At 41.6% G+C, this 15,886-nt stretch overlaps 2 protein-coding genes across 4 annotated transcripts in view; one reads left to right on the top strand and one right to left on the bottom strand.

The window, feature by feature from the left end:
• Nucleotides 1-505: 505 nt before the first annotated feature.
• pebp1 (phosphatidylethanolamine binding protein 1) lies at nt 506-3,740 on the top strand. The gene is made up of 4 exons (XM_031746965.2): nt 506-724; nt 1,024-1,133; nt 1,349-1,449; nt 3,369-3,740. Exons 1-4 carry the CDS (start codon nt 590-592, stop codon nt 3,584-3,586), a joined length of 564 nt encoding a protein of 187 aa, XP_031602825.1. The 5' UTR covers nt 506-589; the 3' UTR covers nt 3,587-3,740.
• Nucleotides 3,741-4,859: 1,119 nt separating this feature from the next.
• taok3a (TAO kinase 3a) overlaps nt 4,860-15,886 on the bottom strand; it is a 63,785-nt gene continuing 52,758 nt past the window's right edge. For all 3 annotated transcript variants that reach the window (XM_031746945.2, XM_031746953.2, XM_039620675.1), the window contains exons 15-21: nt 14,229-14,465; nt 13,243-13,371; nt 11,713-11,916; nt 10,863-11,102; nt 10,232-10,444; nt 9,569-9,751; nt 4,860-6,241 (exon numbers count right to left, since the gene is read on the bottom strand). In XM_031746945.2, coding sequence (XP_031602805.1) covers nt 6,080-6,241; nt 9,569-9,751; nt 10,232-10,444; nt 10,863-11,102; nt 11,713-11,916; nt 13,243-13,371; nt 14,229-14,465 — 1,368 coding nt within the window. In that variant the 3' untranslated portion in view covers nt 4,860-6,079. The remainder of the gene's footprint in view (nt 6,242-9,568; nt 9,752-10,231; nt 10,445-10,862; nt 11,103-11,712; nt 11,917-13,242; nt 13,372-14,228; nt 14,466-15,886) is intronic.

Below are 15,886 nucleotides of genomic sequence, written 5' to 3'. Positions count from 1 at the left end.
AGAAGGGAGGAGCTCAGGACGGGTGATGTGACTGACAGAAACCTTAGCAAATCACAATCCACAAAAGAGTAACGGAGACTGCGCCCTCTGGCGGGGTTTCCTGTAGGTTTTTGTTTGTGCCCTTCAAAGTGGAATCAGATTACTGGGAAAACCATGATTCACCATAAAGAGCCAAATATATATATATATATAAAAAAAAAAAAGTTAATTCACGCCTCAAATAAGGGCCATGTGCTGGGGAAATGCCCGCATTGAGCATCATGTATTTATCGATAGTATGTGCAAATGGGCAACATTTTTCATAATATTAAAGTAGCAATGCCAGGAGCTAATAGAAAAGGATGATTGACAAAAGAGTACAGTGATTATAGTTTTTGAAAATTTTGTTTGTTAAGGGTTATTTCAAAATTTCAAAAAGAAAAACATTCAGTTTTTAAAGTGTTTAAGTGTTTTTTCTAACTCTTAAACACGCGCAGTCATTCCATGTTGCACATTTTCTGCTGGTCTTTGAATGCAGCACCGTTGGCAGTTGTCGTGCATCTGCAAGTAGCGTTTCAGTTTGAATCGTCTGCAAAGCGAACGCCTCAAAATGCCTGTAGATTTGAGCCAGTGGACCGGGCCTCTTGCCCTGCAGGAGGTCGAGGAAAAGCCTGCAAAGCCCCTGACAGTAAAATACGGATCTGTGGAAATAGATGAGCTGGGAAAAGTGCTTTCTCCAACACAGGTTTGTCAGCTAACCACTGTCTGTTAGCAAGTGTAGCTACTAGCGTCGCTTCTTGGTGTTGCGTTTAAATGCTGTTTAAAGTACTGTGTTAACACGCATTTCTCTAAACTAACACTGCATTAAAAATGATTATGTGGGATTGGTAAGATTAGTATTGTAACCGTCTACCACAAATGAATTGGGTTACATAATGCTCCCTGGAAGTACGCGTTTAGTCGATGGCATTTAGCGCCCCCAAACGGCTCAAAGTCCGGCACAAAAGTGAAAGTTGACGCACTTTTGTCCGCGTGTTGCTGCAGGTGCAGAATCGACCCACCTGCATCGAATGGGAAGGATGTGACTCCAGTAAACTGTACACTTTGGCCTTGACCGACCCCGACGCTCCCAGCAGGAAGGACCCCAAATTCAGGTGAGAGGGGCATGTTAACGGAGCACAGACAGGACCTACTGGGAGGCCACTGCAGTGGGCCAAGGCTTTTGTGCCACTTATATTTGAGTCTTGATCATGTTCAAAAACAGAGTTTCATAGCTACATTTTTATGCACCAGGATAGTGAGAGCTCGTACAGTTTCCGTACAGTTCAGATTTTGAATTTTAAACGGATTATCTTTTCTTTCACTAAAGGGAGTGGCACCACTTTCTGGTAGTCAACATGAAAGGAAACGATGTGTCCTCTGGCTGCGTCAAGTCGGACTATGTGGGCTCTGGCCCTCCTAAGGGCACAGGTAAGAATGAATGAATGAACCTTTGGACAGTGTTGGGAGAATCCAAGTTTCCCAGGTGGCAACTAGAGATGGCACGATACCACTTTATGATGTCCGATACCGATATCATAAATTTGGATATCTGCCGATACCGATATGAATCCGATATAGTGTTTTTTTTAATCAATAAAACTGTTTTTTTAATATCTTGCTGCATTTTGTATAAGTTCATACTCAAGTTTAAATAAACAACAACACTAAAGCTATTCTGTTATACCTGTATGTAAAAAATACACTTCATAGTTCAGCAACACTGATCAATCTAATAAACTTAAACCTACTCCATCCTCCCTATTCTGGTATTTTAAAGAGTACTTAGCAGAAATATTAAGCAACCTAACTAATAGGGTTGCAAATTCCCAGCAAAAAAAAAAAAAAAAATAGGGAACCACCCCCCACCCTCCATCTCATGATGCTTAATCGATGTAATCAACTTTAATTTGATGCAGGGCGAAAAAAAATGCACAGAAATAAATTATTTTTCAAGAATAATTAAATAGATTCAACATCTTTCTTCAACAGAATTGCAGACTGCACAGATGGTATGTTCCCAAAGGAAAAAGTACTATAGCTTACTAGGGTATATTAGACTTAACAGTTACTATATACAGTAATGGACTTCTATACATTTTACATCAGATTAAAACTTTGGGTGTAAGATTCAGATAATTATTTATTAAAAGCTAGACATTTTAAATGAGAATAAGAAAGAAAAGTATGTCTTTGTGCCCCTTTTCCTGTTCATGCCCTATCGGCCCCCTGGCTAAACTTTGCTAGATCCGCCCCTGCACAGTTACCAGCCGTCAGCTACATAGAAAAGGATCCTGGTGTAGAAAGTAATATTAAATAAATTCTAACAACAGCTTATCAAGGTTAAACGTGCTGCTGTTGTTCAGCCGCTGGTTTCCTCTTTCTGGTGCAAAGTGGGCCAAAAACAAAGAAGAGAGAAGGACTCGCGACAAAAAAGCCGATCAGCTGATCGTTAAGCAGTTTCATGATTGAAGTAGGGGCAGGAGAGGGAGAGAGAGAGAGAGAGAGAGGCAGTTGCTCCATATATTGGTTGTTAAGCTTAAGGCGGGAATGCTTTACAAACATTCAGAGATGAACTTGCACACTTGCTTTACTTCTCTCTGGGATAACTTCCTCGGAGATTAAATGCTGGTTTGGTAGCGAGGCTACAAATACACACAGCCGCTCTATCACATGAGGCATACTGCTGCAACGTGCTACGGTTATGAGCCGAGTTACGCCGTGTCGCAAGTTTTGTGAGCTGCTTTTTTGATATTTAATGGATCAGATTACATTTTTTATTTCTCACCGATATCCGATCCAGTAATTTACGTCAGTATCGGACCGATACGTAATATCGGATCGGTCCATCTCTAGTGGCAACTGCCACAAAAATGTCCATTAAAATTCAATCTGACTCGCTCTTAAATTTTAGCAGGGCTGTGGTGCATGTGTGAAATTAGATTTCAAAAGACCAATGATGCCCTGATGCACATGCACCGTGATAACAGAAATGACACAAATGGAAATTACTAAATAACCAAGTAAAAGTAACACATGAACAAGTGGAGTCTATAGATAATTTGTAGAGCTCGTCTTGTATATGCAAAATGTGTTTGGTACAATTTTGCATTCAGATCACAGTTCTTATTAAAAAAGTTGCCAGACAGGAGAGGGCTTAAGGGGGGAAAAACAAAAAACAAAGTTAATGTTCTGTAGTGTGAAATGTGGGGAAAAGATTTAGACATGCAATTTTCTTTTCATGGCATCTGCTGTTCATTCTCTTTGGAGTTTAAAATAAACTCTAACTAATATTTTTTTTCTTAGTGTGTAGTTCAACAATTAAAACCCTCTGTGCTTGTCCGACTCAGGTCTCCACAGGTATGTGTGGCTGGTGTATGAGCAGTCAGGCACCCTGTCCTGCAGCGAGCCTGACCTCACCAACCGCTGCGGAGACAACCGTGGCAAATTCAAGATCCAGAGTTTCAGGGAGAAATACAGCCTGGGAGCCCCAGTGGCGGGAACTTGCTACCAGGCTGAGTGGGATGACTATGTTCCTAAACTGTACGAGCAGCTGTCTGGAAAATAAAAAAACAAAAAGGACTCAACAGAATGACCCCAACAGCATTAATAAAAACTATTATTTTCCCACTGTTGCCTACTCATGCTGTCACAAAAATAAACAACTCCTTGGCATAAACCTGACCTGTACTCAGCTGCAATAAATCTGATGGACAATGAAATGGTTGTTCTTTGGAGAAATGTTTTCTATGAGATCTAGAACATCTTGCTGTGCCTGTCAGTCAGCAAGATTATGCGTAAACTACCGGGACGATTTTCAGAGGAAGCTCTCAAATCTTTACAGCTGATTTAAGGGAGCCATCTTTTAGCTGGAGGGGCAGCAGAGGGCACCACCAAGAAAAGGAAGGAACTGATAAATTCATTCCTGCTTCTAAACAAAAATAAAAAAAGACCTCTTTAGATTTTGAAGATACAATATTGATATTTCCAAGCTGAAATAAAATATTTTGATCATGCCCACCAAATGCCTCTACTAATGAGTTCTGATTGGTCAGTTAAGGATTTACAAAAAGGACATCCTCCTCTGTTGCCACCCATTTTTAAAAAAGCAGATACAAGCAAAACAAACTTCTGTGTGAAAAAGACGGTTGAAGGTGACTGCTGCTAGCTATTCTGTTACTTCCTGTTTTAATCGTCTGTACAGTAGCTCATGGTGCTGTGACATCCTTAAGATTCACAGGAATGTGTTTGACTATGATCACAACCTGTATAAAAAAATAAATAAATACATATATGAAACAGGAAGTCCAGAAAGAGAGTACATAGGGCATCTTTGGTGCAATTCTGGGTTGTGCCAGGAATGCAAGGCTTGGATAAAGGATGCATTTCTGTTCTAATATTTTTTAAAATGTAAATGTAAAAAAATCATTTTAGGAATTTGTCCTTTGAGACCAAAGTGTTCTATAAAAGTTTAATTTTGGGAGGTAGGCTATATTTAGTAACTTATTTACAGTGAGGAGAAATTGATTACCATGAACACCAGTCTTTCAGTGACCTTTGTCCATGTAAACAACTACAGTAGTAGTTCCCGTTGGATCATGCAGATGAAGCTTAAGGTAGAATATTAAAGTTGTAGACATGGTTGGTTTAATTCAGCCCAACTTGGTTTTTTAAGGACAGGGAGTCAGTGCACTTCTCAGGTAAAATGCTAAACGTCCAGATGGTTGCAAAATTAAACAATATGATTAAACTGAGTTTTTTTTCCCCATCTAATCTTTTTTCCACTGTTTTTCACAGTAAATACCCAGACTTTACCTTAGACATGTAAAACACCTTTTCAGTTTGTGTGATGAGCACTTTATTTACAAATATAATTAAAAGCTCTGACAGATTCATGCCTTCTTTTTAACCTGGAAAAAAAATTAAAGTGCATGCAATAATAAAGCATCATACTGGTCTGGTTTATAAGAAACTACACAGCTCTAGAGTTGTGTAAAGCAAGAAGTGGGGGGAAAAATGAACTGAAAAATCCATTGATAGATGATTGGATTTGAAATACTATCTGAAGAGAGGGGGAGGGGAAAAAGCGCTTTTAAAAATTCTTTTTCTGATTTAAGTGACAGTTAAAATACAATACGAAAATAAGTAAAAGCTCTCCATAAATCCTTCTATACACAAAGTACAAGTCCCCCTGCCCTCCCCATGAAGCCCTTTGTGCTAGCTGGGAGTTCACATCTCACGTGTATTATATTTCACATTGGCTGCCAGTGCAGAGAAATCAGTACAATACACATGTTGAGTACCATGATTCACCCACCCTGCAGTAATCACATGAAGGAATCACATATACTATAAGTGTACCTGTATGTACATTGTGAGTTTTCCGTCAAAGTATCAAATTATTTAAATTGGTCCTAAAAATGTCTGCGTGAATAAATACCAAAGAAGCAGCCCAGACGAACAGCTGCGGAAGGATCTGTTTGATTTTTCACTTTGAGAGATTATTTTTTGCGCTGCTCGACACCAAAAACAAAGTAACAAATATACTTATCGCCTCTGAAAAAGCATGGTTTTGGAGCGATTTTTGCTCATCCTACAACCTTCAATTTTGTCTCCCTCCTTTTTCTCAATTTCCACTTTTAGTCACACCAAAAGTGTCATCATTGCACAAGAAACAAGAAACACTGTGACTATGTTATTCTTACAAAAACATGACAACCACAGGAAGTTATCCAGCATATTTTTTTGTCATCTTGTGACACCACAGAGGCAAGGAGGGGGAGGAAGTATAGGTTGGTTTGTCAGGGAGGGGTGGGGGACACTCAAACCTGCCATCAACCCTGCCTGACCGGCCCAGAAAACACACCAGAGCTGATCCCGAAGCCGTTTCTTTTGTTTTTTTTTATTCTTTTCATTTTTTAAAGTGTGTTTGAGGGAGGGCATCAGCAGCTGTGAACACCTGCACTGTCAGGTCAGGTCAAAGGAGAGGTGGGGTGTTCTGAGGCAGACGGTTGCCCCAGGGGGACTACATGAAGACGGCGGCGGCAGAAACAACGGCCCCTCATCTGTAGTCGTCCTTGGGAAAGTCCAAGGTGCCCAGGTTGTTGAAGCCCAGACGCATGCTTTCCATGTCAAAAGTGTCGATCTCCCGCTCCTGGCGATCCAGCAGGTGTTTGATGCGGTCGGTTCGCTCCTTCTGAAGGGAAACCAGCTCCTCTTCAATCTGCAGGTGACATGGGAACAAGAAATACTCAAAGTTAAATGTAGTTTACTCATTTCTAAGATACATTTGTCTGTTTTTGATGATCATTAGGTTTTGATTTTCCCTCCAGTTTAAATATTAAAAACTTTTTTGTAGGCCTGAAACAGATATAAAGCATCCTCAACACTGCACTTTACAAAAAAACCAAATACAATTTTGAATGTTCAGTGCTTTAGAAAATAATAATAGAGGGCAATGTGGGATGGCCATGGCTCAGGAGGTCGATGGGGTCAACTACTAATCAGAAGGGTGATGGGTTCAATCCAACTCACATATCAGCAAGTGTCCTTGGGCAAAATGCTCGACTGATACTCCAAACAGCGCCCGATGCATCCATCAGTGTGAGAGCTAAAGCGATATATGACGCATTGCATGGATGTGTGTGACTGAGGGGGTTATGCTTGTAGTAAAAATCTCTTTGAGTGCTTAATTTACCAACATATACAATTAAAATATAAATATAATAAACATACTCCGGTGATTATTTTCCAGGTAAGCAAAAACCTAAACTGGGTGACACTTTAAAACGTGACCTATGCACCTTAGTTATTCATTAAAAAATACGTTTTTCTTTAAGCATAGTGTATTTGAGTTTTGTCATAGCTCGACTTGTAAAAGCAGAGATGGCATGGAAGCATTAATGACATCAATAATGGCTCTTCGTAGAGCTGAGAATAGTTTTCTGGTGATGTAATGCAGGACCTCTGAGTAACTGGTGAAACCAGTTAATTTATGCAAGAACAGCAGATATTTGCAACAATATTTTTCAACATTATTCTTGGGTTATTTTTTATTGTTAGATTGTTCACTACTCGGTCACTGGGACAGACTTTTTTGTTTTCAGTTGATATTTTTAATATGCATACCCAAGATTCTTTTTTTGTTTAAGTCTAGACAGTGAGCATGAGGTATTTTGCTTCCTTGATCAAATGTGTGTTAAGTGAGAATGACAACTGCAGAGCTGTTCATGCTGGGCATTTTTTAAAAATATCCTCACAACATTACGATGAGTTTAACTGCAGGCACACTTCATGGACTGTTTTTGTTACCTCGAAGGTGCAAGTCTGTCAAGTTGTATTCACCACAAACACAACTCAGCACACACGTCCACAGGTGAGGACAAAGCAGTGTGTGGCGCAATACGGCAATCTTGCCAACTACTGAGCATGCACAGAAAACTCCAGACTCTGACCATGAACCGAACCGGAGGACAATAGTGCTTCTAAAACCATGACATCATCCGTCTCGGTGTGCAGATCTGGATGCTGCCAGGAGATGGCAACAGACCACCACAGCCTGCACCGGCTACACTGGACGGCGGGCGGCATTTCGAAGGTCCCTTCCTTTGTTGTCGGAGTGCTGTCTACTAGACTGTATCGATGACGTAGGCCACTTTCGAAGGAGGCATACTCTCATCTTATTACATGTCATTGCTATACCATACAGGTTGTATAAAGACTCACGTTAAAGACGGCAGATGTCTATCAGGAGTGTCTTGCATCACATTACGGGACAAAGACTGATAAAACTATCAAATGTTTGGAACATTATAACAAAGGTGATAAAGCCCCACGACAGCTGCTGATATCACAGCTATGAGCAGGTTGCACACATTTTAGACACTTTAGACTGAACGCATACAGCAACCTATTATGAACAAGCTTAATAATAAGCTACACCACATAAACTGTTAAAAATAGAGGATGATGCTGTAATAAGGGCTCAATACTGTTGTCTAGAGATTTCACCATCATTACGAGTGTGTGGGAAAGAAATGGTTGTCTGCGCCCCGCAGGAAGCCATGCCACTGTCATCACCACCTATGGTGAGGGAAATCTGTGTCTCTGTGAACTTGTGTATGTCTGTCGGGGTCACCTTTAATGCCCACGCTGCTTGCTGATGTGGATGCAAATGAATACCCCGATCTGTTTGCTTAAGCTTCAGGTGAACTAGTTGCTTTTCAGCAGATTATCACCTCTAGACAGAGCTTTAAAAAGTCTCCTTCCTTCATGGATTAATAGGAGTGATGTCAAGGAAGGATGCAGAAAAAATGTATTCAAAACTTAAAAGCAATGCAGTATCAGTTAAAGAGATAGACTTCTGTTTGCTTTATATTTTATTTTTTCATATTTTGTTCCTTCTAATAAAAGAAGGCATGCTACGCTGCATATCAGGTTAGGCTGTATATAAAAGATGGACACAGAGTTTCTTGATTTGCAAAGTCAGATTTTTGAAGTCTGAAACTTTTTGTTGCTTTCTCATGTTTGAAACTAAGTGTGATGCATGAGAAAAACTGCTAATGCCAACTTGGATCATAATTAGAAAAATGAACCTTATATTTTATTAAACAACAATTAAAACTATTGATTGAGATACTAAGCCCACCAGCAAAGTGTTTAGTGAAGTTACAGATCAAGTTAGAGCTAGTGTCATTTTTTCAGACTTTCAGACTGATCTTTTGCCAGTATGAGTAGTGGCCTCCTATTGGCAATGAGAAAGAATAACGATTTAAAGCGCTTCTGCACTGGCTTCAATTTTCAGACCTGGAATGGTTTATATAAAGTTTAGGGTAAAGTTAGTGATGATTGTCCACACATCATCTATTTAGAAGGTCTTTAAAGGATCTTACAGGAGAAATAGCAACAAGAGCAAAAACGTTTTTTTCCCTCAAAGGTATTTAATATGGTGCAAAACATTTGAACTATGGCAGGCACCAACTAACTTGCAACATCATACTTTTATTCTGCCTTAACCCAACTTTATGTGTAATTTTAATTCTTTTCTTCTGAAGCCTTATGTTGCTCTGGAGCAGTTGTTGTCTTACAGGCTGTCAGTAATACAACTTTTCTTTTGTTCTATTCTTGCTTATGTTCCAGCTCTGTACTGAAAAAGCACATTAGGTAAGCTGTATTTTCTTTGATGATGAAAGTCACAGATTTAATTAAATGGATGCAAATATTCTCTATTTGTTAAATCAGTGGGGATACTTTAAGTTGATCAATAGACTGAGGCCAAAAGATAATTTGTTTTATATCTGAGGGGAAATAGCGCATCCCTATTGCCATGTCAGTAATGGTGTTTTATTTATTAGAGTTTGTCTTGAAGTGTTTGAAAAATTCATTCTCTGTTTTAAAGACAGTAAAAAAGATGTTCTCCTTGTGCGTTTCATTTATGGCAACTAAACTGACCAATTATGAATGAACAGGATTAAAACGTATGCTCTATAAAGGCTTGAAAAACCCCAAATGTATAGCTCTCATTTAAAATAAAGTGTTTATTTCACAGCACCTTTTGTTCCAGGTGTGCTCGGCGCAGCGACACCTTCTGCTCCAGCTTCTGCTGCTCACGCTCATGCTGTGCCTCGGTCTGCATCTTGATCTTGCTCTGGTAGGCATTGAGCAGCTCCATCTCCTGCTGCAGCTGCTGCCTCAGGGCCTGGCACTCCGCTTCCTGGGCCTCATCCAGACGCAGCTGACACAGCCGACCATGGGCGGCAACACGGGAGAGAGAGGTACAAAGACACAGAGAGAGAGAAGTTGGGGGCGGGGGTTACATGGACAAGGAACACACAAGGAGAGAGAGGGAGATAGAGGGGAAAGAAGACACAGAGATGAAATGGAGGCGGGGAGGCAGTGACGGAGGGATGGAAGAAAGTAGAAGGGCAATGGGGACAGACAGGGCAAGGAAAGCCAGTGGAAAGGGCGGGAGGAGGGAAGGTTGGAGTAAGACATGAAGGGAGATAATGAACGAGTAAAAAAAAGGGTGTGATACGATGGAGAAAGACAAAACACGAGACCAACAAACAGGAGAAAAATACAAGAACATAAGCAACAGGTGGAAAGAAAGGCTTGATATACTTCATTCATTTAACGTGACCGCCTGCGTTTTAGTAAAGATAAATTCTTGTTTAGCAAATATGACGAAATATGAAATGAACTTCTGTCTGCTCACCGCCTGCGAAGCCATCATTTCGTTGATGCTCTGCTCATACTGCTCAGCCAGAATGGCCAGCTTGCGTGTCTGCTCATCCTTCAGGGCCTTGAGCACAGTCTTGTGCTCGGCCTTGGGCGTAACTTCCATCTGGTGGTGGCGTAGGGCCTTGTACTGTTTGGTCTGCACCTTACATGTGTCCTGAAACTGCTTCTTGATCTGCAGCTCCAAAACCTGAAGGATGGGCCAGAAAAACAGTGACAGTGAGAATGAAATCAAGAGTTAAATAGAGCAAATTTTTGAAAGGTTAGAGGTCTAATGTTGTCCCGATCAAAAGGCACAGTTCGAGGCTTTGATACCTTAAAGGCAAATAAAATGAAATTCATAGGTGACATATTTTGGATATTCTTACACCACTTTTCCCAAATTAATTAATTTGTTACATTCATATTGCATCACAGTTTTATCAAAAACTAGATGTTGCTCATCACTTGCGCCATTGTAGAAGTGGATCCCAAAGGCAAGGGATTTTTTTTTTCCTTTTAAGGATGATGGGGAAAAAAAGGATTTGAAATATTTCAAGCACTTGTATATCAATCCATCAAACAATATATTTAAAATATGAGATCGATTGGTCTCTGCGCTGACTCACTTTGAGGTTCTTGGGTTGCTGCCGGAGCTCCAACACATGCTTGCGATGAAGTTCACGCTCACGTCTGTTGTTGTACTCAATCTGGTTCTCCAGCTCCGTCTGGTGCTGCAGGCGGATGAGGTCCATACGAAGCTTCTGCAGGGTCTTCAGCTGCCTCTGCTCCAGTTCCTGCGTGGACTCATCGTGGCGGATCAGCATGGCATGCTCCATCTCTTTCTGGGTCTTCTTCTTGTTCAGCTCCTAGGCGGGCCACGAGGAGACATGGAGGTTACAGCAAGGGAATAGAAGGATGAATCTCAGCGAGTACTGTTGATAAGCATCAATTTGACATCAACATATTCACTTGCAGAAATCAATTTTACTGTTTTGTTTTGTGCTTACAGCATTGATTGCAACTAGTAACAGCTGAGAGGAAAAAGGAAGAAAAAAAATCAATAGACATCACATATTTACTTTTTCCCCCCATCTTGCTTCTAGTTTCAGCACATTGATTTTGGAGCATTTTCCCACAGAAAGCTTTTGGATTTCCTTAAACTCACTCAAGATTTATACAACAGCTTTTCAGATTATGGCATTGTTGGCTTGTTTTGCTGTGGATTAATCCTGCTTACAGTTAATATAAAACACCTGACAGATCTAAATAACACACTACTGTTTGCTGTGAAAACATTTGAGGGACTTTTGTACACCAAGATCATAAATGAGGGTTTAGGATTCAAACTCACGAAGTGGGCATATATGGTTTGATCAATTCAGTCAGAAATTTACAGTAGTAAAATTGTCCAAAAGCAAAACAGTTATAGATTTACAACTTGCACACGAGTTTTAGAAACTTGTATGTCCTCCACACCTCTCTGATCTGTTCCTGCTCCAAATCGTGCCTCTTGATCATGACTTTGCGCTTGAAGGCGCGGCAGTTCCTGTCGTAAAAGACCCTCTGCTGGGACAGCAGATGGGCCTCCTCCTCGGCCTGGGAATGTTGCATGTTCTCCTTGTGCTTGGACAGACGCTCCTGTTTCTCCTTCTTGGGTGTGCTGTGGTCCTCGTTCATCTCCTGATGAGAGGTGGAAATTCCAAGTAGAAGAAGGAATGGAGAAAGGAGATTGTGTTAACATATACAAGACAGAAGATAGAAGTATTACTAGTAAAGCCTTCATTGTAAGCAGTCGGTGGTGAACTGTGTAGTTTGGGATGTTAGTGTATATGTGAAAACCAAATGTTGCCTAAACAAGCTATTTGTAAGCCATTTTTTGCTGGGAAATAAAATAAAACTTCCATTCAAATCAACTTTATCAAATATTTTTAGTAAGACCATTTGGTCAACTCAAGGTGACCTTTTATTTTGAACAACAGTTTACTTTTAAAGCCAAAGGAAGAAAAAGAAAATCTTTTTCTTCTCCATCCATCCATCCATCCATCCTCATCCGCTTTATCCGAAGTCGGGTCGCGGGGGCAGCAGCCTAAGCAGAGAAGCCCAGACCTCCCTCTCCCCAGCCACCTCCTCCAGCTCATCCGGGGGAACACCAAGGCGTTCCCAGGCCAGCCGAGAGATATAATCTCTCCAGCGCGTCCTGGGTCTGCCCCGGGGCCTCCTCCCGGAGGGACATGCCCGGAACACCTCACCCAGGAGGCGCCCAGGGGGCATCCTTGTCAGATGCCCGAACCACCTCAACTGGCTCCTTTCGATGTGGAGGAGCAGCGGCTCTACTCTGAGCCCCTCCCGGATGGCCGAACTTCTCACCCTATCTCTAAGGGAGAGGCCAGCCACCCTTCGGAGGAAGCTCATTTCTGCCGCTTGTATCCGCGATCTCGTTCTTTCGGTCACTACCCACAGCTCGTGGCTGTGGATTAATCCTTTTTCTTCTCAATAAAGGAATTTTCTTTCTCTTTCATGGGCAATCTACAACTCGCGCTAATGCACTTAACACATGAGCCTGATCCCTGCTCTCTGTGGTGTCTAATTCCGTTACAGCCCTCAGTTGGTGGGAAATATCTCTCTCTGCCAGTGATGCTTTCTCCTAACTGTGCTGACCTAATTTTGGTCACTTATCATGTAACTGAAAACACAGTGTATCACACTGCCAGCCCACATGAGTATTCTCTGGATTCTTTTACAAGGTTGTGGTGGTTCACAAGTGCTCCGGTGAGCGTATGGATTACTGACTTTTCTTGTTTGTGTGTACATACATGTGTAGGTACACAGTTGGCAGGCTGAGTGACTCAACGCAACTTCCAAAAGACCATGCTGAAGTGGAAGTGTATGTTTGTGTGTGGGAGCCTGATTCTTCAGCACAGAGCGCAGAAGGTCACATGTCACCCATGAGAAGGCGTGCGAAGGAGCGCACCTGAAGGAAAGAGGAAACCAACGAGCCCAACATACCTCCTTAATCTTCTCCTTGCAGAGTTTGTACTGCTTTTTCTGATTATCCAGAAACGTGGTTAGCTCCTTCTTCTGCTGGGCCATGATCTGCTGCTGGAACTTCTTCTCGTCTGCCTGCGCCGTCTTCATCTGGACAGAATAGACAGGGACAAGAGCATGGTTAGATGCCCCTGACCAGCAACAGACAACACGCCACCAAACTGTGGACAAATACATTCATGCACAAACCTATATAAAAACATTTAAGTATATAAACTAAAGTATATTTGAAGATAATAAGTTGGTTGATTAAAATTCTAACACAAACAATGTCCTGCTTAATTATAATATGAAAGTTAAAAATTCTAGTCTGCACATTTCTAAATCAGATGTTATACTTCAGATAAAATTACCATAACATTTGTTCTTCTAGATGATAAAACAACCTTCTTTTTTTTTTTAAAGATAAGAGACATTGCAGTTGAGTTATAGAATTCTATGTAAATATCTAGTAACATGTTGGTTTGTGACAGCCACATGTCCCTTATTCATGACACTGTTTAGATGTACAGACTCGTCTCCAAAAACAGATAAACTATCTCCTTGACTGTTGCAGCACACACGCTGGGTGCTAATCACAAAGATATACAACGTGTTTTTCAGAGCGTGACACTCTGTGACCCAGTTCTGCCCCTGTGTTTCATCACATGTATCATTGGGTGGCAGCAGTGGGTTAAATTCTAACAAAAACTTCCTCATTACTCATTGCAACACTGAACAGCTTTAAAATAGTAACACTTCAGAAAAGAATAGAACTTTTTGACGAGTTTTTCTTCAGCAGCATTAGAAACATCACAGCTTCAATATCATTCCCATTTTTTCAAAGCAGACCATGTCCACCAGCCAACTGTTGCATCGTACATGTAAGTCAGTGTCATCATTTGTGAAGTAACCTAACGGTTACTGCACTTATTCATAATGTCCTGTAACACCATCAAAAGTCCCACCTCTTTCTCAGAATGCACAGCATGCCGTTTTGCCAGCTTCTCCAGTTCGATGTAGGCGTTGTTGGCCTGCGTCTCCACCTCTTTCTGCAGCTTGAGCCGATGCTCGTCCATCTCGGCCTTTAGCTTGTTCTCCAGGGCGATCAGCTGCTTCTGGTGCTGCCGCCGCATGCGCTTGTAGCCGGACATCTGTTCCCGCAGCTCACTTTCCTGCTCATGCTCATGAATCTGTTTGGTCACCTGTGGTGAGAGAAAAGTTAGAGGATGCAAATCAAATTATTTCACCAGAAAAAAAAAATAAAAAAATGTATGGGGTGAACCCAAACAGTAATGCCTAATTGAGTAATTCGATATGATCAAAGTATCTCGGTTCATTTACGAGAAGAATCTCAAACAAAAAATGTTACAAAACAAAACAGTTCACCTGTTGTAATGAGACTACATTACTTGCTAGTTTTACATGTACAAGAAAGAATCTAAAATAATGACATTAAGAAGCAAATATTTGAAATCCACCACTTCAGCTGAACAAAAGCTCTTTCATCTGACAATCTCAGATTCGCAGACACTGCACAGAATAGCCGACTTCAAAGTTCCTCAAATTTATTTAAGTCAGAGCGTGGGAAAGGAAAAAAAATGCTATAAAGACAATAGTAAACATCTGCTGTATGACTAAATTTAACCTGAGGCAATGACCTTACTGGTATTTCTTAACACTTTCACTTATTCTTGCTTTTAACCCAAACCTTGACCTGACCCACCAACCTGAGGACAGAAAGGGTTCTCCACATCTAGGTAGTACTCGCTCCGCATCTTCTCATAACTTCCACCTGAACTCCTCAGGCCAAACATGATGGCAACTTTAGCCAAGTGCACCAGCATCCAGGAACCTTGTGCAGCATCCTATGCCCGGCAGAACCCTGCCTGAGCTCCGATGCCACCCTGAGACCCCCCCCCCCCCGCCCGACACACTTTACTGGACGTTAAGCCCCCTCCCTCTCCTTGGTTCGCGCCCTGGGCACGCAGCGGCCAAGGCAGACGTGTGAACTGTGAATGAGGCAGTTGGACACCGCGGGCCAACAAGAGCACAGAGCAGCTCTTTAGTCAGGCTAACGCTAAGCGGCGGACAGCAGGTGGGTCACATGAATACCTCATTGAGAAAGACTGAGAGAAGTTGGAGGGGGGTGTTAGAGAGGAGCAGGCCGAGAGATGAGGGGAGGGAGGGTGATTGCAAAAGAGAAACAGCAGATGGAGAGTGGCTGGGAGAGAGTTAAACAGGAAAAATAGAAATAATCAGCAGTAAAATAAGAGCATCTACATGGAGGAACAAAAAACAGGGTGGAGGGGAAACGGGGTGGAAATATGTGGAGGCTGAGCTCCCCTTTCCTTAATCTGCTCTGAATCAATACCTCTACTGTAATAGAACCTCCCAATCCTAGTCACTTGCTTCGCTGCCACCATGCATACAGCCACAAAGGGCCAAGTCAAGTCATGTGACGGCTTCTTTCACACAAGGCTTTGGGACTGGAAAGGAGATCATATTCAGGGAGAGGAGGGAGGGAAGGCATGCAGGCTAAAGGTGAATGTTTGAGTGAGTGGGAATTAAGCTGCCAAACTTTAATTTTTGCTTATTTTGCAGTCCAAGATGATCCGTCTTCACA

The sequence above is a fragment of the Oreochromis aureus genome, linkage group 12, assembly GCF_013358895.1.
Source record: "Oreochromis aureus strain Israel breed Guangdong linkage group 12, ZZ_aureus, whole genome shotgun sequence".
Classification (NCBI taxonomy): domain Eukaryota; kingdom Metazoa; phylum Chordata; class Actinopteri; order Cichliformes; family Cichlidae; genus Oreochromis; species Oreochromis aureus.
Note: the sequence above shows the minus strand (reverse complement) of the source record. Positions and strands in the feature narration are given on the sequence as shown.

Coding starts and splice junctions, on each gene's coding strand:
- pebp1 (XM_031746965.2), top strand. CDS start 590: ATGCCTGTAGATTTGAGCCAGTGGACCGGGCCTCTTGCCCTGCAGGAG. Junction 725..1,023: donor AAGTGCTTTCTCCAACACAG/GTTTGTCAGCTA, acceptor GTGTTGCTGCAG/GTGCAGAATCGACCCACCTG. Junction 1,450..3,368: donor TGGCCCTCCTAAGGGCACAG/GTAAGAATGAAT, acceptor TGTCCGACTCAG/GTCTCCACAGGTATGTGTGG.